At 60.0% G+C, this 27,824-nt stretch overlaps 1 protein-coding gene across 1 annotated transcript; it reads left to right on the top strand.

The window, feature by feature from the left end:
- The first annotated feature begins 554 nt into the window (after positions 1–554).
- QSOX2 (quiescin sulfhydryl oxidase 2) lies at positions 555–27,636 on the top strand. The gene is made up of 12 exons (XM_065879505.1): positions 555–885; positions 11,851–11,951; positions 13,518–13,566; positions 14,174–14,279; positions 14,414–14,504; positions 15,969–16,114; positions 17,325–17,459; positions 17,667–17,796; positions 19,767–19,889; positions 21,202–21,352; positions 24,952–25,140; positions 27,092–27,636. Exons 1-12 carry the CDS (start codon positions 555–557, stop codon positions 27,634–27,636), a joined length of 2,097 nt encoding a protein of 698 aa, XP_065735577.1.
- The last annotated feature ends 188 nt before the right edge of the window (positions 27,637–27,824 follow it).

Genomic DNA, 27,824 nt, shown 5'->3' with positions numbered 1-27,824 from the left:
GGATCGTTTTGAAGTCTAAGTATGTCCCATTAAATTTGCATTTCAGGTATGATACATACTTAGACTTAAAAACAACTCTCGAAAAAAAACCCAAAAACAAAAAACAGCTCTCCGTTTATTTAAAATTCACATTTAACTGAGCGTCCGGTACCTTCACTTGTTAAATCTGGCGACCCCATCCCAGCTTGGGGTGGGGAGTGGGGTGCGTCTGCGGAGGCGGTGATAGTGGGGGCGGGGCATGGAGGGGCGGAGCCGGGCGCGCGGGGGCGGGGTCATAAGGCGTGGCCAGGCGGTTGGGGAGGGGCCATGAGCTCAGGGGCGGGGAAGGAGGCGTGACCAGGGGGCTGGAGGAGGGGCGAGTCGGTGCCTGGCGCTCAGGGTCCGGGACTGAGGGGCGCCTGGGAGTCGGGGCCGGGAGCGGGCGGAGCTGGGGGCGGGGCCTGGCCCCCGGCGGTGGGGGCGGGGCCGGGCGCTGGAGGAGGGGCCGGGCGCGCGCGGCGCACGTGACGGCGGTTGCCAGGGTGAAAGGTCAGGCGCGGCGCGGCACTCCCAACATGGCGGCGGCCGGGACGTCGGTGTCGGCGGCGCGCAGCCCGGGAGCCCCGGCGGGGACGGAGGCCCGAGTCCGGCGCCCGCCCCCGGCGCGGCCCTCGCGGCTGCCCCCGCTGCTCGTGCTGCTGGCGGCGGCGGCGGGGCCAGGCGCGGGTGGCGCGGCGCGGCTGTACCGCGCGGGCGAGGACGCCGTGTGGGTGCTGGACAGCGGCAGCGTGCGCGGGGCCACGGCCAACAGCTCCGCCGCGTGGCTCGTGCAGTTCTACTCCTCGTGGTGCGGCCACTGCATCGGCTACGCGCCCACCTGGCGGGCCCTGGCCGGGGACGTGCGAGGTGAGGCGCGCCCCCGCGCGGGACTCGACCCCGGCCGCTCGGCCTGGCACCTGCCCTCCGGCTCGCGGCAGCTTCTCAGGCCCCTTTCCCGTTGCCCTACGGGGGCACCTCGCATAGGCCGCCGCTGGCCCGCACCCCGGGGTATATCCCCTATCTGACCGGTGAGATCTTGGGAAGTCGGTCGTCTTAAGTCAGAATGACAAGAACCCTTCTCCTCCAGCCCTCACTCCACAGCTGGGGACAGGGAGGCCTCCCCATTGTCGCCTAGCTCTCCAGACCCCTAGTTTTGAGCCCCTAAGACCTTCATTAACGCCCCAGGCCTTTATCCCAGCTGTGTCCCGACGGGCACGCCATCCTCAGTAATTCCACTCCAGCGCCTAGACTCCTCATTCTTTGAGGATCCCCATTCCTCTTCCAAGCCACTTTCCCTGTAAGTCCTTCTTCATCCTCTTCAGGTTTGGTTAGCTGAGCATATGGTGGATACTCAGAGTGTCCACAACATAGATGTCCAACTGTGCTGGAGACTTCTCTATAGAAGCAGAAAAAGACCTTCAAAGCATTTCATTGGTTGGTTCCTTGTTCATGGACGTGCAGCCTTGGATAAATCTGTCACCCACCAAACTTCTGGTCATGTTCCCACAGTTTATTGATGTTTGGCACCTTTGTCATGTTGCAAATTGCTAATCAGTCACTAAGCTATTGGCCTGCTCTAAGTGGCAGAGTTGTAGCCAGTCAGGCGTTTTGCTGCAGCCTCCCTGCAAGCTGGCCACGCTTCAGAACGGAATGCGAATTGCTCTGAAGTGGGAGCTGGTCTCCGGCAAGAGCTGGGTTTGGCAGGGCTCTTGCTGAGGTTGAGCTGACCTCTAATTATGTATTTCGGTGGGCAAGAGAGCAACAAATTGCTAGGTTCTCTTCCTGCACTTTAGTTTTACATCCAACCCTGTTGTGATTTTTTCGTATCTAGACAGACTCATAAGGGAACTTTAAAAAAGTCTAAATAGGGCTTTTGTGCATGACTGTAAATGATTATTTTTAGGTGCGTCTCCTTTTGCCTTAGGGTGTTGGGGCCTGTTGATTCTAGAGGGTCTGTTCTTTGATCTAATGTTTTCTTGAGTCCCTAGTGTTTGGCACTGGTCAGAACTGAAATCAGAGACTATGAAACGGATGTTTTACTCCTTAGTAGGTTTTTTTTTTTAAGCCTTTGCTTTGACACCAAACAGAGGACTTTGCAATTCTCTTTTGTCATTGGGTGGCGGAAACACAGGTAAATTAAAACGCGGGTCGCTCTGGCAAAACGTTTGTCACCTGTTCTGTGCATATTTTGATTTTTTCAGTTTAGTGTCTGAAATATAAATGTTATAAACCAGCTTTGAGTGTCGCAAACTATTTCATAGTTGAACCAGCATGTAAGGAGCCTTGAAAATTGTCCCTGGAACTCAGAAGCAAAGTTGTTTTTGGAACCGAAACTAGTAAAACCCATACCTAATGGTGTGATTAACTTAACTGTTAGCTAAATAAGGTTATCTTAAATGAGTTGGACATCCTACAAGTCAAAGCAGGAAGAGCAGGCCTGAGACAGGAGATGTGGCTGAGTGAGAAACAGCTGTGGCTCGGAAGACAGGGCAGGCGGGGCAGGGTGAGGGGAGCGGCGGCCAGGGGGCCCTGAGAGCCAAACTGCCCAGGGGGCTCCCGAGCTCCAGCTCTGACTGGAGGCAGAGCCTTGGCACTTGGGGTCCCCAGAGAGAGCTCACCTGGGGACTTGGTTGGCCCAGCCCAGGCCTGCTGGATCAGAAGCTCTGGGCGTGAGGCCTGGCGTCCTGTCAGTACAAGCCCCAGAGGTGGAGGATTTCTGTGCTCGGGACACTAACCCTGCAGGACAACTGCAGGGATGGGCCTGTGGCCAAAGGGGGCGGAAGCGTGGCTTATGCAGTACCCCCTCGTGGCTGTCCACACACGAGAACTCCCCAGTAAAGGAACCCGTTACTTGGCCCTGGGGTCCCACGTAACTGGCCACAGGGCCCTTCTGGTGCCTCATTTCCGCAAAGTCCCCGTGGAACGCGTTGGGAAGAACTGCCCTCACCCTCACCGAGGAGGCTGGCGCAGCCCCTCTGCCCAGCGCCGCCTTCTGGCCGTGGGCCGTCATGCAGGGGAGGGGGCGCCCAGCGCCCACAGGGGTCAGTCTGAGCGCAGTCATCACTCCCGCTGTCGCTGCTTTGGGCCGGCTCAGTCACTTGTGAATTGGAGTGTCCAGTGAGTCCCCGGGGCACGCAGGCCTTGGACTAGGCCCGTCAGGTGCCTCTTCCCACCCCTCTTGAAATGCAGTGTCCAGCCAGCTTGCCCCATCTGCCCCCCACCCCAGTCTCGACAGCACTGTGGCTTCTAGAAGGTGGGTGGTTACAGTACAGCCTCTACTCCCTGGCTTGAGATTGCCTGGGGTGGTGGTGGTCACTGAGCTAGAGGAGCACCTGCTTCCCCTGCTGTCCCCCCACGAGCGCCTCCTAAGTGGCCTCTTCCACTTGCTCAGCGTGGGTAGGGGTGCAGAAGGCGGGACTCCTCCGCTCGGCAGGGCCTCTCTGTGCACAGCTTAGGGACACCTTTGTTTTCCTAAAAGATTTGGATTGAACTTTAGCTCTTCGCTGATATTTTCAAGATTTTGAAAATAATTGTTTTTCCTTCGAAGAAGATGGCTTAACCAACAAAAGATCTACTGTTGGGTGTCAGCTGTCCTCCCAGCGTTTATGTAGATCTGGCTCAGGCCTGTCACTTCTGAGTCCTTCGCAAAACAAAACCCTTCTGTGTCCCTGAAAATCCTTTTGCCCGGAGCTGTGATGTTAGCTCAGTTGGTGATGCCACTTCCTTTTTTTTTTTTTTTTTTTTTTTTTTTTTTTATGCGTTACGCGGGCCTCTCACTGTTGTGGCCTCTCCCGTTGCGGAGCACAGGCTCCGGACGCGCAGGCTCAGCGGCCATGGCTCACGGGCCCAGCCGCTCCGCGGCATGTGGGATCTTCCCAGACCGGGGCACGAACCCGTGTCCCCTGCATCGGCAGGCGGACTCTCAACCACTGCGCCACCAGGGAAGCCCGCCACTTCCTTTTGAGGTGGGAGTTGAGACACCTGTGGGGGGGGCAGCCCGCCACCACCGAGATTTGTCAAGGCAAGGAGTGTCCCTCTCAGCATCACCGGGTCCTGGTGTCTGCCCCGGCCCATCTCTCCTCCGCTCTGTCTTTGGGGAAGAGCGCCAGGGAAGCAGGGGCAGGTTTTCTGTCATTGGCCCCAGAATTCTTGATGAGAGACTCAGAGGGGCGCCCCGGAGCTGGCAGGCAGGCACCCGCCGCACACCCCTTCTCCTCCCGTCACCCACGTGTGGTCACACGGTTGAGTGGCAGGCCAGGGGCACCAGAGCCCCGACGGCTCGCTCCTGGCATCTGCGGGGACAGCCGGGCCCCTTCTTGCTGCCGGGGCTTGGTCTCACCTCCGAGTGAGCTCTTCATCACCAGCAGTCTCCTGGTCAGCATGGCCGCAGGCTTCGTGGACGTGAACTAGACCACCTGGTGTTCCCCACGGGTCATTACCTGTGCACCGCAGAAGGAGGCGGGACTGAGGGAGGAGGGGGTGCTGATGGAACGGGAGCTCACCTGGACCCCAGAGAGGTGGGTGGGCAGGGGCGCCCCCCCTTCCCCGTTACGGGCCCAGCAAAGCTTGTTGTGGGCTCCCGCCACCAAGACTTGTCTGCAAGACCCAGACTTCATTGCGACCACGTCCAGAGGGACACCGCCGCTGTGTGAAGCCCGCGACACTGAGTGAAGGAGCCCTGGTGGTAAATGCCGCCGGCCTGCCTGGGCTTTGCAGGCAAGTCAGGGACCTTACCCATCTTGGGGGCTTTTCCTGCCTCGCGGTGCACAGCCTCCAGCCGGCAGGAGCCTGTCCGCATCCAGTGGGCTCACTGCAAAGCCTGCGGGACCACGTACAGTGTCAGCTTAACCATACCGGGCGAACTCGGGGGCTGAAAGGACGCCCGAGACCCAGTCCCGGCCCTCTGCCCCGTGGCGAGGCTGAGGCAGAGCGCCCAACTCCAGGCTGCTCTGGGGGCTTGTGTGTAACGCGTGCTCCTTAGCGTGAGGCTTAGTTTCTGCCGAGGCCTGTGTGTCCTGGTTTGCAGCCTGAACTTGGAGCTTGTCTGAACAGCCCTTTGCTCGTCCAGGAGGGGGCGTGTGCAGGGACCAGAGCGTCCTCCAGCAGCTGGAATGTGGGATCAGAAACGCCAGTGGCACCCTGACTCGCCGAGGGCGAGGGCGAGGAGGGAGAGGAGGCCGGGGTGGAGCCGGGCCTCAAGCATTGCCCCCGGCCGCGCCCGTTCAAGCCTGGAGGCCACTTCATCTCTACTGTAATCATCTCCTGCAGCCAGTTGTCGCTTGCCTGTAAGTCAGACTTCTGTAGATGTTTCATTAGAACGTGACAGGTACGCGAGAAGTTTAATCCTGTTAGGTTAAGTAATATGGCTACTTGACAAGCAGACTTGAAAGAAATTTTAGTCCCCTGCGCATAGAAGCTTAATTGTTTCACGAGTATTTGTTAAGCCTGCGGTACTGAAAACAGACGGGCTCACGAGTGGGAGTGCGGAGCAGGCGCGCGGGCCTCACCGCTGCTCCCTGTGGAGGCTCTGGCGGCCTCCCTGCCTCGCAGCTGGCGCGCTTCACCCCCGTGTCTGGTTGGGGGTGGCTGACTCTGTCTCGTCCTGAAAGCAGGCAATTTGCATTCGGTTTAGAGCGCTTCTCTCCTTTGTGTGGTGGGGTCCCAACAGGTGGGAGAGGCAGGAGGAGGGGAGGGTACCAGCTGAACGGGCAAAGACCCCGAAGCTCAACCTCTGAAGTGGTTTGCATTTTATTTGATAAAATAGACTGTCTCCCTTTTGTGTGGCGTGAATGCCGTCCATCTGCTGGGATACTTGCAGTGGCTGCTGGCGCCTCTATAACCGAAATTCTCCCTCATCTGCCTCCTTCCGGGCCTTCCCGCGGCTCCGTGTGAGGTGTGGGCAGGCCCCGCCCCAGGCTGCCCCCCCGACGGGGCGCGCCGTCTGGATTGGAGCCCTGGCCGCCTGTGGACGCGGGAGCCCTCGGGCCGGGCAGGGGGCTGTCCTCTGCCTGCCAGCACGCGCCCTGCCGGAGCAGCGTCAGACTCCGGCTCTGCATTAATCCAAGTGCGTTCCCCCTCCCGTGGACCCCGTCCTTGTGGGGAGGTGCGGGCAGCATGGGCAGTGGGTTGGGGGGGTAAGTCCTGGGAAGGGGAGTGGGGCGGTGGGAGCGGTGCAGGGCAGGGCCGCTGAGTGAGGGGCCCGCCACGTGGGGGCACGGCAGGGCCGGGGCGCGCCCAGAGGGTCCAGCTCCGAAAGGGGCCGGGGGAGCCGTGTTCTCCCTCCGCCTGGCCAGCAGAGGAGGAGGAGCTTTCAGCCGGGGCCGCATGACCTGCTTCCTCTGGAGGATCCCTGGCTGCTCCCTGGAGGACTGAGGGCCAGAGGCCCACTGGCCGGCGGGAGTGCCGCAGGGGAGGGAGGTGCCCCACCCCGTGCCAGCTCACTTCGTGAGGGGCTGACGGGCTCGGGGGGTGGGTTGTGGAGGGTAGCAGCGCTTGTCCTCCAGAGCGTTAAGGTGTTTGGGGGGTAGTGTCCGTTTGCGAACGGGAGGAAGGATGGCCTTCCAGGTGGAGTGCACTCTGGGGTAGATGGGGTTCGGCCCAGACTTGCCAAGTGAAACAGTTGGCAGCCCGGGGCTCTGTGGCGTCACTGTCGCGTTCATTTCCAGGGCCCAGCTGCCGTTCCTGCCCTTGGTCAGGCACTGCCCGGTCGGGCTAGTTTTCTTCCACATCCTGCTGTTGAGACATATGTAAAACTCGGACAGAAGGTGGGACTCGTGTCCTCTCAGCGTCATGTGGCCTCATCCCCAGGTTCCCCAAGGACTGGGGCCAGGGGTGCACCTGTGTTTGACCTCTGCTTAATGACCGTTAGTTCAGGCTGCAGCGAACTCACAGACCCTATCGGGCAGAGATGCAAATCCCTTCTGTCCAGTGGCAAAGGGAACCCTGCTGGCGCTGGCCAGCTCTGTCTCAGCTGGGCTGGTGCTGGTGGCCATGTGCTTGGTCCTCTCTCACCCCGAACGGGCCTTTCAGTAACCGGGTCAAGGGCATGTGTGACACCTGTTCCCTCTGCAATGTATGGGTCATGCTCTTAGCTTTTTGAAACTTATACCCTGATACTGACTTAGGATGGACTCGGTGTAGGGACCCCTCATGCTAGTAACTTTACCGAGCATTCCATATATTAGAGATGTCCAAGGAAGGACTAGGCCAGCGTAAGTTTTTCTTAAACATCCCACAAGGCATTGCAGCACAGCCGGACTGCTCCTGAGGCACCATTGCTTTTTCAGGTAACACCTCAACTTTTTTTTCTTTTTCATTTCGAAGCCACTGGCAGCTGAACCCTATTTTGAAGGGCTGGGTCTACCTACTGGGTGCCTGGGACACTTGAAGGCACTTTGGAGGCTGAAAAACCTGAGTAGGAAGGTGTAATCTAGGGTCTCTGTTTTACAGCTGGGGTGACACAGGCACAAGGAGATTCCTAAGTTTCCCAGCTCCTCGAAACCTGGTGGCAGAGCGGGTGTGGGCCGGGCGTTCTGCCTCCGGCCGGGTGTCCTTATGCTGTCCGGCGCTGCCTGCCGCATTGGGGTGGGACACAGTGAGGCTGGAGGACCTTCGGGGTCCATTCAGGGCGGCGGCCCGGTCCCAGCTTGAAGGGATGGTGGGTGCACACTGACTCCCTCCCAGGAGGGCTCCCAGGGTGCTGGTGCATGCGGGCGCCCACCCCCAGCAAAGCCTGTTTCCCCACCCGAGCGTCCCCTGTGTCAGGCCGAGAATTTTCCACCTTTTCACTGGGAAGGTGCGAGTTGATGCTGAGCTGGACGAGGGTGACCTGCCAGTTGTGGGCGGGCTGCCCTGCCTGGAGACTTCGTAGAAAAGCACGCTTGGGCCTTCCCTGGCGGTCCAGCGGTTAAGACCCTGCGCTTCCACTGCAGAGGGCGCGGGTTTGGTCCCTGGTCGGGGAACTAGGATCCCACATGCCGCGTGGCCAAAAGCAAGGAAAAGCGAGCTCAAGGTCCGTGTGTCATGAATGTAACAGGAGGTGGGGAGGTTCCCTGCCTGGCGGTCTCCTCTGCCCTCCCGGCTACTGCCCAGAGGTCCGGACCGGCACAGCTCCAGGGCAGAACGCCCCGCCCCCCTCAGTCATCCCGTGGGGACTTGGAGCCGGTAAAGCAGGAAGGGAGACAGTCGCATCCCAGGCTTGGCTGTGAGGCTTGCCCGGGGTCGCGAGCGGCAGAGCTGCCTTGAGAGCTGAGTCCTGAGCAGGAGGGAGGAGGTGACAGCGGCCCTCGCGGCACAGGCGCGTCGTGCGGGTCGGGCCTGGCCCCGTCCATGCGTTCCGGCCCGTGACGTGGCTGCATCCTGTGGTCGGGGTGGGGTGCCACGCTCGCGAAGGGGTTCCTGCCCTCTGGGGTGGCCCACGTCCAGTGAAGAGAAGGTGTGAGATGTGTTGGGAGTACAAGGATTGTCTGTACGTTTAAGAAGGGGCCACGTTGTGCAGGGCTTTTTAAAGAAGTTGTCAGAGGAAACGGCTGCTTCATTCCACGTGTGACCGTCTGAGGGTTTGGGGGGGCGGGCGTTAGGGTGGCAGCGTCGGGGGGCGCTGAGTTGGAAGTGGGGCACGTCTTCGTCTGGAGGCAGCAGGGCCAAGCGTGGAGAAGATCCTGGTGGGACCCTCCGCTTGGGTGGAGGGCGGGCCGGGCGCCTCGGGTGCGGCGTCTGCTCTGCCTGCCTGGACGACGGGCCGCCGGCTCTGGAGCCACCGAGCCGACTGGACCTCGGGCAGAGCTCCAGGCCCCGCCTGCGTAACAGCCAGCTGCCCGCCAGGCAGGCCCCACAGCGCGTAACCTGTGAACTTGCTCCGCTTGGGAAGAGAGGCTGGCAGGGCTCCTCTTGCCCTGGTGACCGCTCCTGGGCAGGGCCAGGGATGGCCCCTGTGAGGAGGCGACGTGTGTGACACTGAGGAGGAACGTGGCCGGCCACTCAGAGGACAGCGTCCGCCCGAGGACTGTGTCCTGTGGGCTGAGAGCCGGGCACGTCGTGGTGGGGCCGGTGTCCCTGCGCTGGCCGGGCAGAGTCTCGGGCTAGGGTGGGCACCGGGCCCCGACTCGGCTCTGTGGGCCAAGCAGCCCGTGGAGCCCGCGGTTGTCGTTTGCAGTCGCGGAGCTGTTGAAGCGGGGCCGTGTGTGAAGCCAGCGCCGTGTTAGAGTTGGGAGGGCCGGCACCCGGGCCTGCGGCCTCCTCTCCCTGCGGCCGCGCGTGGCAGCCGTGCTGGGTGCTGTTTGCGGCCTCCTGCGCCGGGAATCCTGGGCGGTGTGAGCTGAGGGACAGGACGCGCGGCCCCCGCAGGTACCCTGAGGTTCCCAAGTTTTCTACATTTATTTCTATAACACACACTTATTAAGAAAAATCTGAAGAACAAAAAAGTGGGCCCAAGTCCCACCGTGAAAACCGCACCCTCGTGAACGGCTTTTTCTGCCCGGGGCTGGCTCCCTTGTGTGCATGGTGTCAGCTCTTGAAGCAGTTTTCCGTTTTCTTTCTGTCTGGGTCCTAGAGCACTTTTTTTGAAGATGGAGTGAAAGTGTGCCATGGAGATTCTCAGTAAGCCCTGAAGCCCTGTGTCTGTGCGCCAGGGCGGAGGTGGCCCTGGGAGCCCAGCAACTGCCAGCCGCGCGTCCTGTCCTGCGTCTGGGCCTCTGCCGCACTAAGTGGATGAGAGCGTTAACTGTTCTTCCTCAGGTCCTTGTAGTTGGAGACTCCGGAGAGATGTGGCCTGTGATTTGGGAGGGCTCTGTGAGTTTTGTTTTCCATCCGTTTAAATGGCCTCGAGATGAACTGGTTTCACTGAGGCCACATTAAGTGCAACACTATTCGCTCGTTGACTGTGAAAGCAGAACTTTGGTTTTGTTTTTTTTTTTTTCCTTGATTCTTTGCATTATGTTAACGTTGGTAAATATTTTGTATAATTACAGAGGAAAAGGCATGTGTTTTTAAGATGTTTTTGACGTGGACCATTCTTGAGGTCTTTACTGAATTGGTTACAACGCTGCTTCTATTCCGTGTTGTGGTTTTCTGGCCCCGAGGCATGTGGGATCTTAGCTCCCCGACCAGGGATCGAGCCTGTACCCCCTACATTGGAAGGCAAAATCTTAACCACTGGACCGCCAGGGAAGTCCCAAAGGCATGTATTTTTAAGCAAAAGTGGTGTATGAGGTGGAAAAAAAAGTAATGATTGAATTGCTAGTATGTAGAATGCGTCATGTTTGTATAATACTTAGTGATGGGCAGTATTTTCTCTCTCCTTCCAGGCATGCTTTTAATACAACCTCTGGAGTCTCAGGTCGTAGCAACACTCAGAGAAAACCCGTTTGGCGTGATTTATAACCAGATGACTAGTTTAGATGGGTGGTGTCTGTCAGAACTCACCAGCGCCTCAGGGATGGACCGTTGTCAGTTCCCACTCAGAAGTCCCATGGTGCAGACGGCAGCTAGCAGGACTCGCCCTCCGGCCGGTCCTGCCCGGGTGCTCCTCTGTGTGTCTGCAGAGGCCGCCAGCTCATCCTGCTTCCCCTGCAGCCCATTCCCCTGTAGGCGAGGAGCCAGGAAACATTTGGGAGTCTTACCGTCCCAGAGGAAGGGAGCAAATCTTTAAAGGGAAAACCTCACTGGAGCATGTTGGGGAGACTGCTCCTTGGAAGCTGGTGACCGAAGGGACGAGCTCCGCCCTTACCGCCGGGCGAGCCGTGCCTCGGGGTCTCCAGGGCACAGCTTCGTCTGTACAAACTGCCCCCGCCCGCCGTCTGGCCTGCAGCCCTTGGGAATTAAAGTGTTGGGCGGGGAGCGGGGGTGTCAGTAAGAAGGAAGGCAGCCAGAGGTCACCCATCTCCTGTTGGAAGGATGCCACACCACCTGGGAACTGTTCTTCCCCAAAGCTGAGATCTAGGTCCGCATGTTTACAGAAAACCCCGGGGGCAGGGGGCACTCACAAAATCCAGATGGTGGGAGACCACGGGTGTAGAAGACAGGCCTTGTTTGGACGCGATTTAAACAAAGTAAGCAAAAATGGGACAGTTAGGAAGATTGGACTCCCGACCAGATGTTTGTTGCTGCTGAAGCTGTTGGTCTGAGCTGGTGTGGTGCCGAGAGGACGCTTGTGCTGGGAAAGAAGCTCTTCCCTTTTGGAGGCGCGTGGTCGGTTATGTTGAAACGACTGGCTGGCGGAGGCCCACTTGGCACCGCTGGGAAGGGGCTCAGGGTTTGAGTGAAACAGGACTCAACTGTGAGCTGGTTAAGTGTTGATGTTAAAGGTAGGAAAAAAGGTATTTGAAGCCGCTCCTTTTCTACTCGCGAGAACGGCAGCAGTGTCTGAGGGTGCGGGAAGGGCCTCGGGGAAAGGGTTCGGAACCACTTCCTTGGTGTTTGCACACAGCTAGCTGTGTCTCTGGCCTGAAAGACCGGGGGCCGGACGCTGCCGGCCTTTCCTCTCGTTCGAGTGAGTACACGGGAACGTTCTGGCTAAACGGCCTGGACCACATGCGTCCAGTTAAACTGTAAACACTGGCTCGGTGTCCCTGACGGAGGGCCGCCACGGGCTGATGGCAGCCCTCTGTTCCCAGCGCTCTCATCCGTCTCGGGGTCGTTTAATTAGGAGACCGAGGAGGCCGCGGGGCGATTTGCAGGTTAGGCAACAGCGCTGATGAGGGTCCCATCCTCTTTCCCAGCTCAGCTCAGGGCTGTCCCGAGCGTGGACGGGCTTGCGGGATGGCCCGCGAGGCTGCGGGCCTGGGTGGACCGTGGGGACGCGCCCGCACTGACGGTCTCACTCCTGCTTTTCAGACTGGGCCGCTGCCATCCGAGTCGCCGCCCTGGACTGTGCGGAAGAGAAGAACCACGAGGTGTGCCGCGCCTACGAGATCCACTTCTACCCCACCTTCCGGGTGAGCACCTCCTCCCTGCGCGTGGCGGCGGCTTTAAGTTGGAACCCACCAGCTGTGTGACTGCTGCGCTGTCAGCGTTTGGGGCGGGCGTCTTGAAGCGTGGGGGGTTCTGTTTGCAGAGGGGCGCCTCTCCTCCCACCCTGCTGGGTCACCCGTGTCGTGGTGGGACGGTACCCGCAGCTCCTGCTTACACCCAGCGAGGGGAGGTGGGTGAGGCCTGCGGGTGGGGGAATGGCCGGGAGCTGCCCTGAGAGCCGGTCTGAGGCCCCCAGGTGTCGGTGTGCGGCGCTGGGTCTGGGTGCCGGCGTGTGGCCCGGCCGTGTGCCTGCACGGCTGTCCCTCCCACGGGCCTGTCCCTGTCTCTCCCACTAGGGGGCGGACTGGAAGCTGAGAAGCAGACCCAGGTCTGTGTGCGCACGTGTGCGGTCCCTGGCCTACACCCGAGCGCATCACGGTGACTTTACATCTCAGGAAAACAGCTGAGCTTTTGGAAGTGACCTCTGAGAAGCTTGGAGACCCCCCTGCCTCTCAGCCCTCACATCCCACGCTCTCTGTGGCGCAGCGTCAGCTGCTTCTCCTCTAGGTGTTGACCTGGTGACAGCCGTGCATCCGTCTCCTGGCTGGGCTGCTGCGCCCACTGGTTGGCCTGGTGCCCCAGCCCCACCAGAGTCACCCTCCCCTTGAGCCCCGTGTCGAAACGTGTTACTGTTTTATTTTCCTGTCTTATTTTGTTTCAGCTTTCCACACAGGGCTCTGTGTGCTGTGTGTGAGCTTCGGGCCTCCTCTCTTTCCTAACAGGACGTTGCTGGAATCACCCGCACACCGGGTGGGGCTGGCCTCCGCCGGCAGCACGGCTTACCGCCACGGGCCCTGAGCTGCCCGGCACTCGTGTGTGTCCTGTGCCCCCTGGCGGCGGCCTGGAGCGCGGTGCTGGGCCTTCCCTGCTGACGGGTGACAGGCAGTGATCACTGCTCCGCGGGTGGCCCTGTCTGTTGGAGTCAGTCGCCCGTTTTCCTCTCCCCCGTGTGTGCTTTTCTGACTGATTTACAGGAGTCCTGTGTCTTCCCGACACTCGCCCTCCTTCAGCTATGCGTGTCCGGGGGTGTCGGCACCCAGCCTGTCACTGTTTCCACTGTCTTTACTGTGTGTTTTAATGAAGAAAGTTTTTAATTTTGATGTAAAGTCCTTTTGTTCTGCTCAAAGACACTTGATGTAGTGCCTGCCCTCGTCCCTAGGAGTTTTTGTGTCGTTGAGCAGACATACCGTGAACATCTAGCACCAGGAGCCTTTAGGGGACGCGCCGTCTGCCATAGCTCCAGCCCTGTTGGGGCAGAAAATGTAAAGAGCAGGGTCCCGCTTGGTACTGAGCAGCCACTCGTGAATCTGGAGGGAAACACTGTCATCCACAGAAACACATAGAAATGTGGTTCGTCATCAGTCAACGTCAAGTGTCTGGAAAAAAGGGACTAAAGCTCTCAAAGACGATGGTCGTTTTGTTGCTTAAAGATTAAACGTTTACACAGACGCCAGGCAAGGCTGTTTCTTATTCTTTGTTTTTCTTCTTAGTATTTTAAAGCATTTGCAAAGGACTTTACAACTGGAGAAGATTTTAAAGGTAAGGACCTAAGTGTTCTATTCTACCGTCCTAGATTCCTTCCCTCTTAGATAGATCTATTCACGTGAGACTAGAACACGCCCTGGTTGGGTCTGCCCCTCACCCCGGCTTTGGCACGTTTACATCGGCACCATCGGCCCTTCCTTTCCTGTAAGGGTTCAAACGGTCCTAGTTTCAGCGAGAATTCTTTCTTCTGTGCTTTGCCTTCCTTGGCAAATGTGGTGAAATTTACTTTCTTAAGTAAACTTTTCTGGAAAAAAGAAAAGTTTGAGAAGTGCACACATCACAAGGGCACCCCGATGAATTTTTGTCAGTGATCCCCCCCCAGCTCCCCCCAGGAGCCCACAGTGAGGGCAGTCTGCCTGCCTCTGAACTCGGCGTAGATGGACACATGCCTCTGTCTCCACGCCGCGTGCGTGTGCGTGCGTGGGGGGGGCGCCCCCCCGTGGCCGTGTGTCCCTGGAGCTCACCGATTCCCACGCTGGTTGCTGAGAGGCCTCCCGGCGTGTGAATCCACGGCCGTGTGCGCTCGCACTGTCGGGGGCCCTGGGGTGGGACGGGCGCTCGGCAGGCAGACGCGGCCGTGACGGTGGGTACCGCCCTGCAGGGCCGGACAGGGAGCCGCAGACGGTGCGGCACGCGCTGATCGACTTCCTGCAGAGCCACGCGGACGAGGGCAGGCCTCCCGGGTGCCCGTCCTTGAACCCCATTCGGTGCGTAGTGCCGTAAAAAGGTGGCGCGCTGCAAGCTGAGTGTACTTTTGTGAAGTAGCGACTTGCGCTAAGTGACGTGGGCACTGGTCTGCGATGGCCTTGAAAGCACTGAAAGCCTCTTTTCCTCTTCAAAGGCCCAGGGACGTTCTTTCTCTCATTGACAGCAGCGGCGGCCGTTACGTGGCTGTCTTATTTGAAAGCAACAGCTCCTACGTTGGACGTGAGGTACTGTCTGCGCCTCTTCCAGTGTCGGGTCTGTGATCAGATTCCTGTGTGGCAGTAACTACGTCCGCCTGATCTGTTGTACTCTTGGGATTGGCGTTTGTGTTATTCAGCAGATGCACTGGTTACAGAGAAGACTGTTGGGGTGAGGCTCTGCCTCCAAGGGGAGAGGAAGCAGCTCCCGAGTGCAGCCTGGTCCTCTGGGTCGGGGGGGGGCCTGGTCCCCCGGGGGGTGGCCAGGAGGGACTCACGGCAGACCTGGCCCTCGGGACGCGCGTCTTCCCTGAGGGCATTCTCTCTTTCCTAGGCGTTATTTATTTATTTCCTGGTACGCGGGCCTCTCACTGTTGCGGCCTCTCCCGTTGCGGAGCACAGGCTCCGGACGCGCAGGCTCAGCGGCCATGGCTCACGGGCCCAGCCGCTCCGCGGCATGTGGGATCTTCCCGGACCGGGGCACGAACCCGCGTCCCCTGCATCGGCAGGCGGACTCTCAACCACTGCGCCACCAGGGGAGCCCTCCTAGGCGTTATGATCAAGATTTTTTCTTTGCTGTATTCTGAACTCCCAACTTTTGCCAAATCCCAGGTTCTGTAAAACAGTGTTTCTGTCGTGAATCTTTGCTTTGTTATCACTTCACACGTGTGGGTCTGAAGCCCTTGCCTTTGGCAAAGTCTCAGTAAAATCCAGGTGCCAGGAGCCGGGCTGGAGGACAGGGATTCTTTACCCCGAGGTCTCCTAGGGATGAGAGAAGACACCTCACTCCGGAACTTAGCCCCGGGTGCCATGTTTCTCCCTCCCTGCTGGGCTCTCGACTGTTCTTCCGAGATCGGGGCTCTGGGAAGGAAGTGTGGTGGTCCCAGTGGGGCTTTGGCTGCCAGGCGGGTGCCCGGTTCCCGCTCTCAGCAAGGCCCCTGGTTGGGACACGGCTCTGTCGCTCCTGAGAGAGAGGTGGTTCCGCACCCGACTGTCCGGGTGGCACGCCTGGGGCTTGCTGTTAGTTTTTCACACTCTTCCAGCTCCTGAGATGCCACCCGGGGGTCCCACTGCCACTGCCCCCCACCACTGCACCTTCAGCCTCAGCAGCCCTGGACTGGGCAGCTCTGGAGGGAGGAACGGCCGACCGGGGACGCCGTCAGCCTCCCAACGCAGGCCCCGAGGGTGGAGGGGAAGCTGGAGGCTGGGGCGCGGCCCCAGCTCACGTGGGGCTGACCGTCCCTGTCTGACGACTGAGGGCCTTGGAGGGTGTGTAAGGAACACAGCACAGACCCGTCTGATGGTCTGCTCGGTGAGGAGGCTGTAGTTCCTGCCGTGCGACAGTCGGGGGCCTGAAAGTGCCACAGAACAGGGATGTCGGTGGTCTGGCTTAGAGGGGATGAGCTGCGATGCTGTGAGAAGCTGCGTTCGTCAGTCTGTTTCCGGAGGACCCTGCTGTCCACAGCGAAGGCGACCTACTTTCTCGTTGCCCAGGTGATCTTAGACCTGATTCCCTACGAGAACATCGAGGTGAAGAGAGCGCTGGGCTGGGATAAAGCCTTTCTGCAGAAGCTCGGTGTTTCTTCTGTCCCCTCGTGTTACTTGATTTACCCAAATGGGTCCCACGGATTAGTTACCGTGTAAGTAGAGTCTGGCTTCAGGGATGTTCGTGACGCCACCGACACCCCCAGCCCCTGGGCGCTCACTGGTGTGTGGGGTGGTGGGGGAGACCGGCTGCAGGCCCCACACGGGCGCTCGCCTTGCTGACACCCGCAGCACCATCACGAAAAGGCCGCTGGCCTCTGCGCTGGGTGCCTGCCCGCCCGTCGGGTAAGCTTGGCTGAAGAGGAAGCAGGTTGAGGCGAGGCTGGGAGAGCGTCACAGGCGGGCAGGTAAGCTGCCTGCCTGGCCCCCCAGCCTCACGCCGGAGGCCCCAGGCCAGCCTCGCCCGCGGCCCCGGAGCTCTTGGCGAGGCACCGCGTGTGGACACGGTGGCGGGAAGGCGGGCGCTTTCCTCCCTTGGGGCTCCTGTCTCAGCCTCTGGGAAGTTCAGCTGGGGCACCGAGGGCGCCGCCCCCAGGAGCCTCAAGCACGCCGTAGTTCCTTGGGTGTATTTTCTGTTCTTTAAAAAAAATGGAATTCAGGGTAAGCCAGGAGGTCTTACCGGGGGCGCCCGGCTCTACAGCAGACCTTCCTTGAGCAAACCGCCATCTTGTTTCGGAGTAAAAAGCTCGTTTTACATTCAGAGCGTCATCTGTACACCCTCAACATAAAGTGACGTTGATATTTTTACCCGTAACTGCTGCGTTCTCCTTTGGGGAATGAAAATAAGCTCTGGACCCTTTGGGGGGCCCCTGAGCTACCTGGGGAGGGCACAGTAACGGCCTCCACAGCCCTCCACTCCCCGCCAGTGGAGGGGCCACTCCGCAGTGCCCAGGAGCCACCGGGCTGTGAGGAGGGGCGGGGCGCTCCTTCCCCTCCCCGCCCAACTCCGGACGCCCCACGCGGAGCTGGCAGCCTGTGGGCAGAGGATGTCGAAACCACAGGATAAAGCTGATCTTGGCAGATGCTCAAACCAGCGTAGTACTACGATTCATTTTTGTTCCGTGGGGATGTTATGTTCTCAGGTGGGGGGCCAGCTCCCCGAGGCCCGGGCTTTGCCACCATCCCACCCCGCCCAAGATACCTGCAGTAGATGCCCAGAGAATGGCTGGGCTGGGTGGTGCACGTCACCCTGGAGTTACAGAGGGAGGGCTGCTCTGAACCTGGGGCCACAAGGTGCCTGTGGACGGGGGCCAGGCTGCCGAAGCCCGCCTCTGAGCCCGCGCCCTGCCCTCCCCTTTCTCGCAGCGGGAAGCCTCTCCGATCGTTTTTCTCCTCTTATTTGAAGTCATTGCCGGGTGTGAGGAAGAAATCGCTTTCATTGCCTGAAAAAGCAAGCAAAGAAGACAACTCTGAAGCCGTGGTTTGGAGGGAATTTGACAGGTGGGTGAAGCTGCCGGGAGTGTGTGGCTGGGGGTCCGGGGGTCACTGCAGGGCCGCTCGTTCAGAAGCCTGCCAGCCACCTGCCGGCGCTCGGGGATTCTCCGCGTTGTCTCCCCGGGGTGGCGTCCCTCTGGGGTAGGAGCCAGCATGCAGGAATCTATGTGAAGAGAGAGGCGCCCACACTGACCTTGTAGCGTTTCCTCCCAGGTCGAAGCTGTACGCGGCTGACCTGGAATCGGGGCTGCACCACCTCCTGAGGGTGGAGCTGGCAGCCCGCAGGTCCCTGGCCGGGGCCGAGCTGAAGACACTCAAGGACTTCGTCACCGTCCTGGCCAAGGTGCATGGGCGTCTGGGCTTGACCACGCGACCTCGCCCGTCCTCCACTCACCCAGACGCCTGCCGTGTGCTGGGGGCCTGCGGGGCACAAAGCCCCTGGCCACGTGGAGGCGCCCGCGCACTCGGCGGGGGCGGGGCGGGGACTGTGCAGGGCAGCGCCACGGTGCCCGGGGAAGGCCTGAGGGCCAGCAGGACGAGCGGGGAGTGGGCAGGAGGCCTGTGCGTCGGGGAGCTGGGAGGAGAGGTGGGAAGCGGCGGGCCGCCGGGCAGCGAGACGGCTGCGGCCTGCGGTGTCGTGTCGGTGGGCCCTGGGTGGGGGGCACGTGGTGGCTGCTGTGTCAGCTCACGTTTAGAGGGGAGTGGGTGTTGGGGTTACATTCCTGCCAAGAACTCTTAGCTCCAGAGCTGAAAGTCCAGGCTTGTGGTGTTTTTCTGGGCCCAGAGCCCCTGCGCTGGGCAGAGGTTGGAGCAGTCGGTCATCCCTCTTCCCTGGGAGTGGACCTGGGCCCCTGTTCTGTTGGCCCAGCAGCCCTGGCCGTGGCCCTTCCTCTCTCTGAGATCTCTCTGAGATAGCCCAGGCCCTAGACACGCCCTGCCCGCTGTTGGTCGCCTTTGGTCACCTTTGGTCTTGCGCTGGCTATGGCAGCTGCCTCCAGAGGCCACCCTTCATAACACCTATTGTTATCTAAGAGATAAGGAAGCTTAATTCTGAAAGGTTTCCCTTGCCACGTGTGTGCGGTCCCTGACAAGGTGCTTCAAGGTGCTTCATAGCCAACACTTCCGCTGGTCAGGGTTTACTCACGTTGTAAGATCTTTGAAGAAACTCAGGAGGTAGAACTTAACGTTTAAGAGAATAAGGAGTCGGCTGATTTGTTTCAAATGAATAGACGGAAGCTGTTTAGACAGTTCTCACGCTGCGCCCCGCAGAGGTCGGAGCCCCCCCACTGTCCTCGTTCCTTAAGAACGCCCCCGCCTGCCCTCCGCATCGGGACAGGGGTCTTGCTGCACACGTGCCTCGCGTTCTCTGTCCTCGTTCCAGCCCAGCGTCACGCTGGAGGGCTCCACACCTGGGCAGAGCCTGTGGGTCAGATCAGCATAAATTATTCTGAATAACTTTTCTACCCTTTACTTAAACTTTAAATGCTGGTCCGTTGGTCGTGGTGCCCTGGAACCAGTGTTGGCAAGACCCAGATTTTGCAGAGCTGAAGACGCGATGTTTCCGCTCTGGCTGTTCCCGCAGCTGACGCAGCTACATCTGTCTCAGCACCGTTGATAGTCAGGTCTCAGCCCAGGTTTCCAAGAGCTCTTTCAGCCTTGAATTTGCACATTTCATTGGCAGCATCTAATCGAAATTCCTCACAGAAGGACTGCAGGACCGCTGGGATCCTTGCACTCGAGGCTTCCTGGGCTGCCAGCGCGGCCTGAGTGTCAACGTGGAGTTAGCCAGCAATGGCACTTTGCATGGAAGCCGCAGGGGTGTGCATGCCTTTTCCAGTTAGTCTGACAGTCAGAGCTGGCAGCGGGGGAGGTGAGGGAGTGTCAGGACAGCGGGCGGGATTAGCGTGAATTACCATGAGGAACGTGGAATGAGTAGGCAGTGATTTCAGAAAGGCCCACAAGCCCTTGACAACGTGATAAATAAGGGCCCCGGCGGCCGGCGGCCGTGTGGTCCGTTGTCGTGAAGTGGCTGCTGGGCATGAGGATGAGTGGCTGTGTCCCGGATGCCGGGCGGTGGTGGAGCTGCAGGAATGGGGTCCAGTGCGGGCTTCCCCCTTGTCTGTGTTCTGGGGAAACTCTAGTTCCCCCAGAGACCCCCACCCCTGTTCTCCGTGGGAGCCTGGGTGGACTGGAGACGCTTGCTCCCTCCAGCTGGTGGGTTCAGGGCAGGGCAGGCCCGGTCTCCGCCGCTGGGAGGCCGTGCCGTGGGGGCCGCTTCCCGACCCGTCCTTGAGTGTGGTCTTCCCTGCTCAGCTGTTCCCCGGGCGGCCGCCGGTCAGGAAGCTGCTGGAGACGCTGCAGGAGTGGCTGGCCAGCCTGCCCCTGGACAGGATCCCCTACGACGCCGTCCTCGACCTGGTCAACAACAAGATGCGGGTGAGGCAGCCCCTTCGACGAGCATGGGGGACCCCGCACCTGCCCTCGTCCGATGAGCCGCCAGTCTCCCTCCCCGGTTCTGCCGCCTGGTTTCTACGGCAACCTCCAGCCTCTGCCTGGGTCTGGGACAGACGGCCAACCGAGGCGATGGGGGTTTTGTCAGGCAGTGAAGCGTTAGGGTTTGTTTTCTGTTTTTTTAGTGAACTCATCTAGATTTCACACTTAAAAAAGTAGTGAATGAAGGCGATGGGTCGAGCTGCCGTGCAGGCCGGGTGTGCGGCCAGGGTCTTGGGCCGGCGTCTGTGGCCACAAGCTCCAGGACGTAGGCTCCCCGGGGTCTGATTCCAGCGGCCCTGTGGGTGCCGGTTTCTAGCCTTGGTCTCTGATCCATGGGACCTGAGCCGTGTGACGGGGAAGGTGGCTGAGAGCAGGGGCTCAGACCCGCAGGGACCGGGCCTGTGCAGTCACCCGTGGGGACCGAGGGGCCGGGACGCCCGCGGAGCGCAGTTCACAGCCCCGCTTCTGGGCTGTTACAGCCCTTCGGCCTTCGGCTCGCTGCTTGTAAGGTGAAGGTCCTATTCATTCAGATGGAGAATTGCCTGACAATTGAATTTTTTTGTTATTAGTCTTCTATGAATCTCGTTGTAACTAATTCTAACTTTAAAACAAGATGGGTGCCAAAAAAAAAAAGCTGGGTGTCTTGGATGCTGCCTAGGGCTGCTTCATGAGGACACAGGTGAGCTCTTCCCTTCTCCCCAAAGACTGGAAAAGAACGGGCCACGTTTCCGTATTTTGAGAACTCTTTTGGTAAAATAGAGACTTCTTTTTCCTCTCATTTATTCGTTATTGGATTTAAATTTACACATGGTGAGATGTACAGTTGAAGTTTTGAGAGACGTGCTCCCTGTGTAACCACCGCCCAATCAAGACTGACCACGTTCACCAACTTTTTTTGGTTTTTTGGCTGTGTTGGGTCTTCATTGCAGCGCGTGGCTTTCTCCAGTTGCAGCTACTGGGCTCTAGGCGCGCGGGCTTCAGTAGTTGTGGCTCACGGGCTCTAGAGCGCAGGCTCAGTAGTTGTGGCACATGGGCTCAGTAGTTGTGGCTCACGGGCTCTAGAGCGCAGGCTCAGTAGTTGTGGCGCACGGGCTTAGTTGCTCCGCGGCACATGGGATCTTCTCTGACCAGGGCTTGAACCTGTGTCCCCTGCTTTGGCAGGCGGATTCCTAACCACTGTGCCACCAGAGAAGTCCACCACCAACTAATTTTAACAATTCAATTATCTCTTATTGTTTTCCCACCCCCCCCCCAGATTTCTGGAATATTCCTTACTAATCACATAAAGTGGGTTGGATGTCAAGGAAGCCGACCAGAGCTGAGGGGCTACACGTGTTCTCTGTGGAAATTGTTCCACACTTTGACTGTTCGAGCTGGGACCCATCCAAAAGCGCTGGACGGCACAGGTGAGCTGTCCCCACCTGGGCCACCTGACACGGGTGCTGCGCTACTGCCTGCCGGGGCCGTCCCAAGCTCACGCAGAGGGTGACGTGCCTTCAGGGGGCCCGGGGTCCATTCTAAGGAGGGTGAAGGTGAGCGTCTTTTCTGGAGGTCTGCTCAGCCCCCGTGCCGGCTTGGGGTGCCGGAGCCGAGTCCCCACCCTCTTCCCTCACGGCCAGGGCCTGGCTGAACCCTGGGGATGTGAGTCATGGGCGGGGTGAGGGAGCACTGGCCAGGAACGCCTCTCGGTGTCAGCGCCTCCTTCTTTGCTTTAAAGAACACGAGAGTAAATGAAACACATTTGGAGAAGCGTATGGTTACCTGTTGTTTCTAACAAGTCACCTGGAGCAGCGCACGCTCCTTACCTCACGGCGTCTGTGGGGCGGGCACTCAGGTGTGGCCTGACCAGGGTCTGCGGCTTCGGGTCTCCCAGAGCCTGGGCGCAGAGTGCTGGCCTGGGACGGTGGGGAAGAGACACCCTCCCCACACTTGCGCCCCACATGGGGGGCTATCCTTCCTTGCCGTGTGGCCTCCCCATAGGCAGCCGACTTCATCGGGGCCCTCGGTGGTGTTAAGTCCGTCACCTCTGCCATGTTTGTTCGTTAGAAGTGAGCCAGTAGGCCCACGAGGGTAGGCGACGCCACAGACGTGGCTACAGGAGGTGGGACCACGTTTATATCCCACGCAAAGTGCTAAAAAACGTGTTGGATTTTTGGATCCTCTCTGGACTGTGTTTTGTGTGTGCCTCTCAGTTTCAGCAGGCCCCTGACAGCCATGGGAACGTCTGCTTTTAGTTCCGTATTTTATTTTATTTTTTATTTTATTATTTATTTATTTGTGTATTCATTGGCTGCATTGGGTCTTCGTTGCTGTGCGTGGACTTTCTCTAGCTGTGGCGAGCGGGGGCTACTCTGTTACGGTGTGTGAGCTCATTCCAGTGGCTTCTCTTGTTGCGGGGCACGGGCTCGAGGCGTGTGGGCTTCAGTAGTTGTGGCACACGGGCTCAGTAGTTGTGGCTCGTGGGCTCTAGAGCGCAGGCTCAGTAGTTGTGGCGCACGGGCTTAGTTGCTCCACGGCACGAACCCGTGTCCCCTGCACTGGCAGGCGGATTCTCAACCACTGTGCCACCAGGGAAGTCCTAGTTTTGTTTTTTTAATCATTCAGGTTCACTGACGTCTGTATTAAGTCAAAGTGAAGTTTTGGGACCCACACCGTCCAAATATTCTTTCCAGTAAAATTGTAGAATTCTTTTAGAGTTACCTTTTGCTGTGTAACAAACGAACCCCAGACGCCGTGGCTTAAAACAACCACCAGGTTTTTGCTCATGGTTCTGGGGCTCGGCTCTTTGGACGGGCTCACCTGTGGCCTCGCTCAGGTGGCGGCGGCTGACTGGTCTAGACTCAGAAGGTTGGGCTCCCAGGCAGCGCCAGCTCCCCACGGGGCATCGCCACATCCGGGAGGGGCCTCGGGGTCTGGGCATCACTTCCACCACAGCCTGTAGCTCGTCCAGCCCGGGTTCGTGGTGGGGAGATAGAGGCTACCTGTGGGGAGAAGCAGCAGAGGGGCAGGTGGCATCTTCAGACACCTCTACCACCCCCGGCCCTGCCCCAGGGGACGCTGGATTTCTACTCCTCTGGGGTCTAGTGGGAGAGGTGGGCTTTCAATCGAAAATTCTCTCAAGAATCTCACAGCAGAACACGTAGGGTGTGTTCAGGAGAAAGCTCGGGAGCCCAACAGCGGGTGAGATCAGAGCCTCAGCACCGCCCGGCGGGACGCCGGCCGCGGCGCTGGAGCCCACGTCTGAGACGTGAGCCTCAGTTGTGCGGAAAGGTCTGCTGAGAACAGGGAGACACGTAGAAGGAGGTGGGGACAGCAGGGAGGAGGTCATCGCCGGGACGCGCTGTGAAATCCCACAGCACCGATGCCGGCAGAATGAGGGCAGCGGGATGACAAAGCACACAAAGAAAGAGGTCTCGAGCGCGCTTTCTCCTCGTCGCGTAAATGGAAGCAGTATCCGAGGAGTCTGTCTCACGCCGAAAGAATTGGGTCAGACTGAGACCCGGATTATGTCTTGGAAGGTTTTTCCTCTCCTTATTGCATGCTTAAACCCCATAGATGAAAAGCCTGCTGCGGCCTCTAATCCCCCACAGGTAGGGCTTTAGGTTCTTGTCCACTTTAAAGATTAGGGTGGCCCGAGCGTGCAGTGGGTCGGTGGGGGCGCGGGAAGGAGGATTACCCCGCCGGGCGCGGCAGATGCCAGCCACAGGCCCGCAGCTGGGACAGCAGCACCCGGCCGACAGTGAGGCCGCAGCGTGTGCACGTGGCCTCGGGGCTGGGTGCCCCCTGGCTGCCCTGGGAAACACTGGGAGCCCGGGGCAGGTGGCGGGGTGCGGCTTCGGGCCTTCTCTGAGCGACACGAGCAGGACTGCCGAGGCTGACGGCCCACGAGGCCTCTCCGGGCGGGTCCGGCTTCCCGGGCGTCAGGACCGCACTGGCCACAGAGAGAGGCGGCTCGTGAGGGCTGCCGTTAAGATGGACTCAGCCTCCAAAACCGTGTCTTCTTTTTTTCCAGTTATTTTGCTGGATGTCTTTTAGCGCTGACATTTAATGTTTTAATCTCACAGCCTCTTGTTCGCACGCCCAGTCCCCCGTATTAGTGTCTGGACAGGACTCTGGTCCAGGCCTGTGCTGCTGCCCCTCTGCCGTCCTCAGGGGTCCTCCTTTCAGCGCACTGTAGGCTGCGTCGTCCTGCTCTTGGCATTGCTTTCTTCAGACGTCGTGCCCCACGCTCCCAGGACCTTTACTCGGCACCCGTTGTCCTCCCGTTAGGGTCTGTGTTTACAGCCGGTGGTGAAAACCGTCCGTGTGGCTGGTAGATGCTGGAGGGTTTCCTCACACGGAGAGTCTCGGCCTCTTTGAAAGAGTGCAGACCTTCACCAGCCTGCCACTCCGTCGCTCCCAGAGGGAGCCCCAGCAGCTGACCAGCCCGTGACCGTTGCTGCCCCTTTCGTGGAAGATCCGCCACAGGGCGGGGCTGGCAGCAAGCCCGGAGGCCCCTCCTAAGGCCTGGTTCGTATCCGGGCTTGTGCTCCGCATGGATTCCAAAGCAGAGCAAACTGCAAGTCCGAGTGAGCGGCTGCCACGCCTGGCACGAGCCTCCGGGTCGTGTGTAGGGCGGGGAAAGTCGCACATGGGACTCAAGCCTGGGGCGAGCCGGGACCTCTGGGCGTGGGCTAGGGGCTCCTGGCAGACCTAATAGCTCCAGGCCTCTGGCTCCTTCTCCTGAGGGCCAGCACGTCCTGGAGTGGCTCCGGCAGCTGGACACAGGCAGCCGTCTGCTCTTGGGTTGCACGCATCTGGCGCAGTGTCGAGGCAGCAAGCAGCCATCTTGCGGTCGTGGTGGGTGTCCGGGAAGGGGCCGGTTTCTTCCCGTGTCCGTGCGAGGACCCAGGGGGCTGGCCCGTGGCCTGTATCAGGCACTCAGCTCGTCCCTGGCTCCCCCGATGCCACCCCAGGCCCTGCGGTTCTAGTGGAAATAGTCCGACACGCTTTGGTCCCTCCGCAGGGTTTGAAGACGACCCCCAGGCAGTGCTGCAGGCCATCAGGAGGTACATTCACATCTTCTTCGGGTGTAAGGAATGCAGTGAGCATTTTGAGGAAATGGCTAAAGAATCGATGGATTCCGTGAAAACCCCGGACCAGGCGATTCTCTGGCTTTGGAAGAAGCATAACGTGGTCAACAGCCGCTTGGCAGGTGAGCAGAAGCCGCTCCGCGTGGCCTGTGCCCGGGTGCGGAGCCCGAACTGCGGGTGGCGGGGATGGCACCTGAGCTGCGCCACCGCGCTGCCTGCCCCCCGCGTGCCAGCCTGCCTGCCCGCGGGGCTCACGGCCGGGTCGTCTGCCCTGACCAGATGTCAGTTTCCTGGTGGCATTGGCCAGGGAGCTGCCAGAGACAACAGCCATTCCCGGCTGCCAGTCCCTGGCGTTCCAGATTGTTCTCTCACTGCAGGGCTCCCGGGCTGCGTGGAAACGGAAACGTCTGTCCCCCTCGGTAGCCCGCTAGGCCCCTGAGTAAATTCGACAGTGGAAGACTTGGAATATAATTAATTTTCAGTAAGGAAAATTTTAGCGTCGTTAAAACCTGCTCTCAGACCGTAGACCAAACTCCTCGGGGTGGTTTTGTTTAAAAAAAACTAGGGCGCGTGTATTTTCTCATAGTTAAGTAATTCAAACTGTTCCTAAATCAATGGTAGATTAAAATTAGGCTTAAAAATAATCCACTGAGAAATAAATCTTACTAGAGATGAATAGAAAATGCCACTAAACTATTGGTTTTTACTTAATCCACCGTATCGTAAAAACATCTTACAGCTAAAGCACTAAAGAGAATTGGTTTTCCTTTGGACTCGGAGCTGACCGCTGCGGCTCCAGTCACGTGGCCGCGGCCACTCGCGTTGGCGGCTTTGTCCTTCGCCTTCGGCTGCAGGTGAAGGCACATCCGCTGTGGCCCTGGTACAGACGGCTCCACGGCCAGGGCGTCAGTCTGCCCGCCCTCTCAGGGGCCACGTGGTGACCCCGTCCCGGCAGCGCTCAGCCCCAGGGCAGCCGGCGGGACTCCAGCCAGGCTGCCGTGTCCGGGCACCGCCTTGTGCCCCACGAGATGCTGCGCCAGAAAGGCGCCTGTGGTCGTGTGGTTCCTTAGACTCTGCGTGTCCCCCCAGCCCCCTCGGTCCCGCCTCTGGCCTCGGGGTTGAGGTCCACGCAGTGCTGCGCGGGACACGCTCTGGCATCTCCTCCCCTCTCGGGGTGTGAACCCAAACCCCCCGCTGGACGCAGACCCCAAAGGGGCGCACCCAGGCCCTGAGTGGTGTGCGTTGCCCTCCAGCTTCTGCCCAGCCGCGGCCCGTCATGCGCACGGTGAGCGGGCCGGAGGAGAGCGCCTCTGCTGAGTCAGGAGGCCCACAGACTGACCGATTCCCTTTACGTGTGCTTCCGGAAGCACTCTGAGGTGGCAAGGCAGCCCCAAGTCAGGTCAGCGAGTTCCAGGAGCCCGGGGAGCCACGGGCCACGCTTGCTGTCAGCGGGGCCTGTGGGAGCCGGGGGTCCGGGGCTGTCGCAGCATCGCAAGTGGAAGAGAAACAGGAGTTTGGAAGTGCAGCTGCGAGTGCAGGGGCTTCGTGGCTCTGCCTCGAGGGCTTGCCCCCCAGTCGTTGCCTGACAGACCAGGCAGCGCTCTGCCCACGGGTGTTGAACGAGGGAGCGAGGGAGGGCGTGGGAGAGGGTCCCCTCGGCCCGTCCGCATGCTGAGGGAGCACCTTGAGGGAAGGGAGGACAGCGGAGGTGGGGACCCCTTGAGCAGGGCTGCGAGGTCAAGGGCGTGGAGCTGGGAACTTGCCAGCCCGCTTGGGTGTTTGGGGTGGGGTCTGGCCAGGTGAGTGGTGGTGCCTGAGTGTGGACGGCTCCCTGTGCCGTGGGCCGGGAATCCACCAGAGGGCGTGAGGGAGGATGCGCGGTGCCGTGCCGGCAGCCGTGCAGGGAGGGCATGTGGGAGGGGAGCGTCGTGTGGACCCCACTGGACGGTGGCAGTGGAGGTCGTGGAGGGAGAGGGCGGTAGTGGGCAGGCAGGAGGCACGGGGGCCCGCGGCGCCGGGGTGGGCGGTCAGGTGGCTGGGAGGCCTCTTCACGGTGGCCCTTCCTCCTCACAGGCCACCCGAGTGAGGACCCGAAGTTCCCAAAGGTTCCGTGGCCCACTCCGGACCTCTGCCCGGCCTGCCACGAGGAGATCCAGGGCCTGACCAGCTGGAACGAAGGCCAGGTGCTCCTGTTCTTGAAGCGGCACTACGGCAGCGACAACCTCGAGGACAAGTACTCCTCGGACTTGGGAGACGCTGGTGAAGGCGCCCCGGCCACGGGCGCGGAGCGGGCGGGGGGCCACGCTTCCCCAGGGCAGCCGCCCGCAGACCGAGGTGCTGAGAGTCTCCGTCCTCCCGGCGTGCTGCCCCCCAAGCCTCGCCTGTCAGAGAGGTCGCACCAGGCGCTGGACGTGAAGCTCGGGAGTCTGAGCGGGGCCGAGGGCCGCGGGGGGGCGGGGGCGGGGGCGGCCTTCCTGGGGACGGGCTTCTCCAGCCTGGACATGAGCCTGTGTGTCGTGCTCTACGTGGCCTCGTCCTTGTTCCTCATGTTGATGTACTTCTTCTTCCGGGTGCGGTCCAAGCGGTGGAAGGTCAAGCACCACCACCCGTCCGTGTAGGACGCGGCGAGACCGTGGAACCGCCTTCAGAAAGCCTGCAGCTTTAATCTTCAGATCAGGGATTCGGTCAACACGTCGGACCTGGTGTCGCCTCAATGGCGCCCTCCGCTCCCCCACGTGCTCTCCCTGCAGGGGACGCACCTGGCACGTGGCGAGACTGTCTGCACTCCTGGAGCCTTCAGGTGGCG

Source organism: Phocoena phocoena, chromosome 6, assembly GCF_963924675.1.
Source record: "Phocoena phocoena chromosome 6, mPhoPho1.1, whole genome shotgun sequence".
NCBI lineage: Eukaryota > Metazoa > Chordata > Mammalia > Artiodactyla > Phocoenidae > Phocoena > Phocoena phocoena.
The sequence above is the reverse complement of the archived record's forward strand: the minus strand, read 5'-3'. Positions and strand labels throughout refer to the sequence as shown.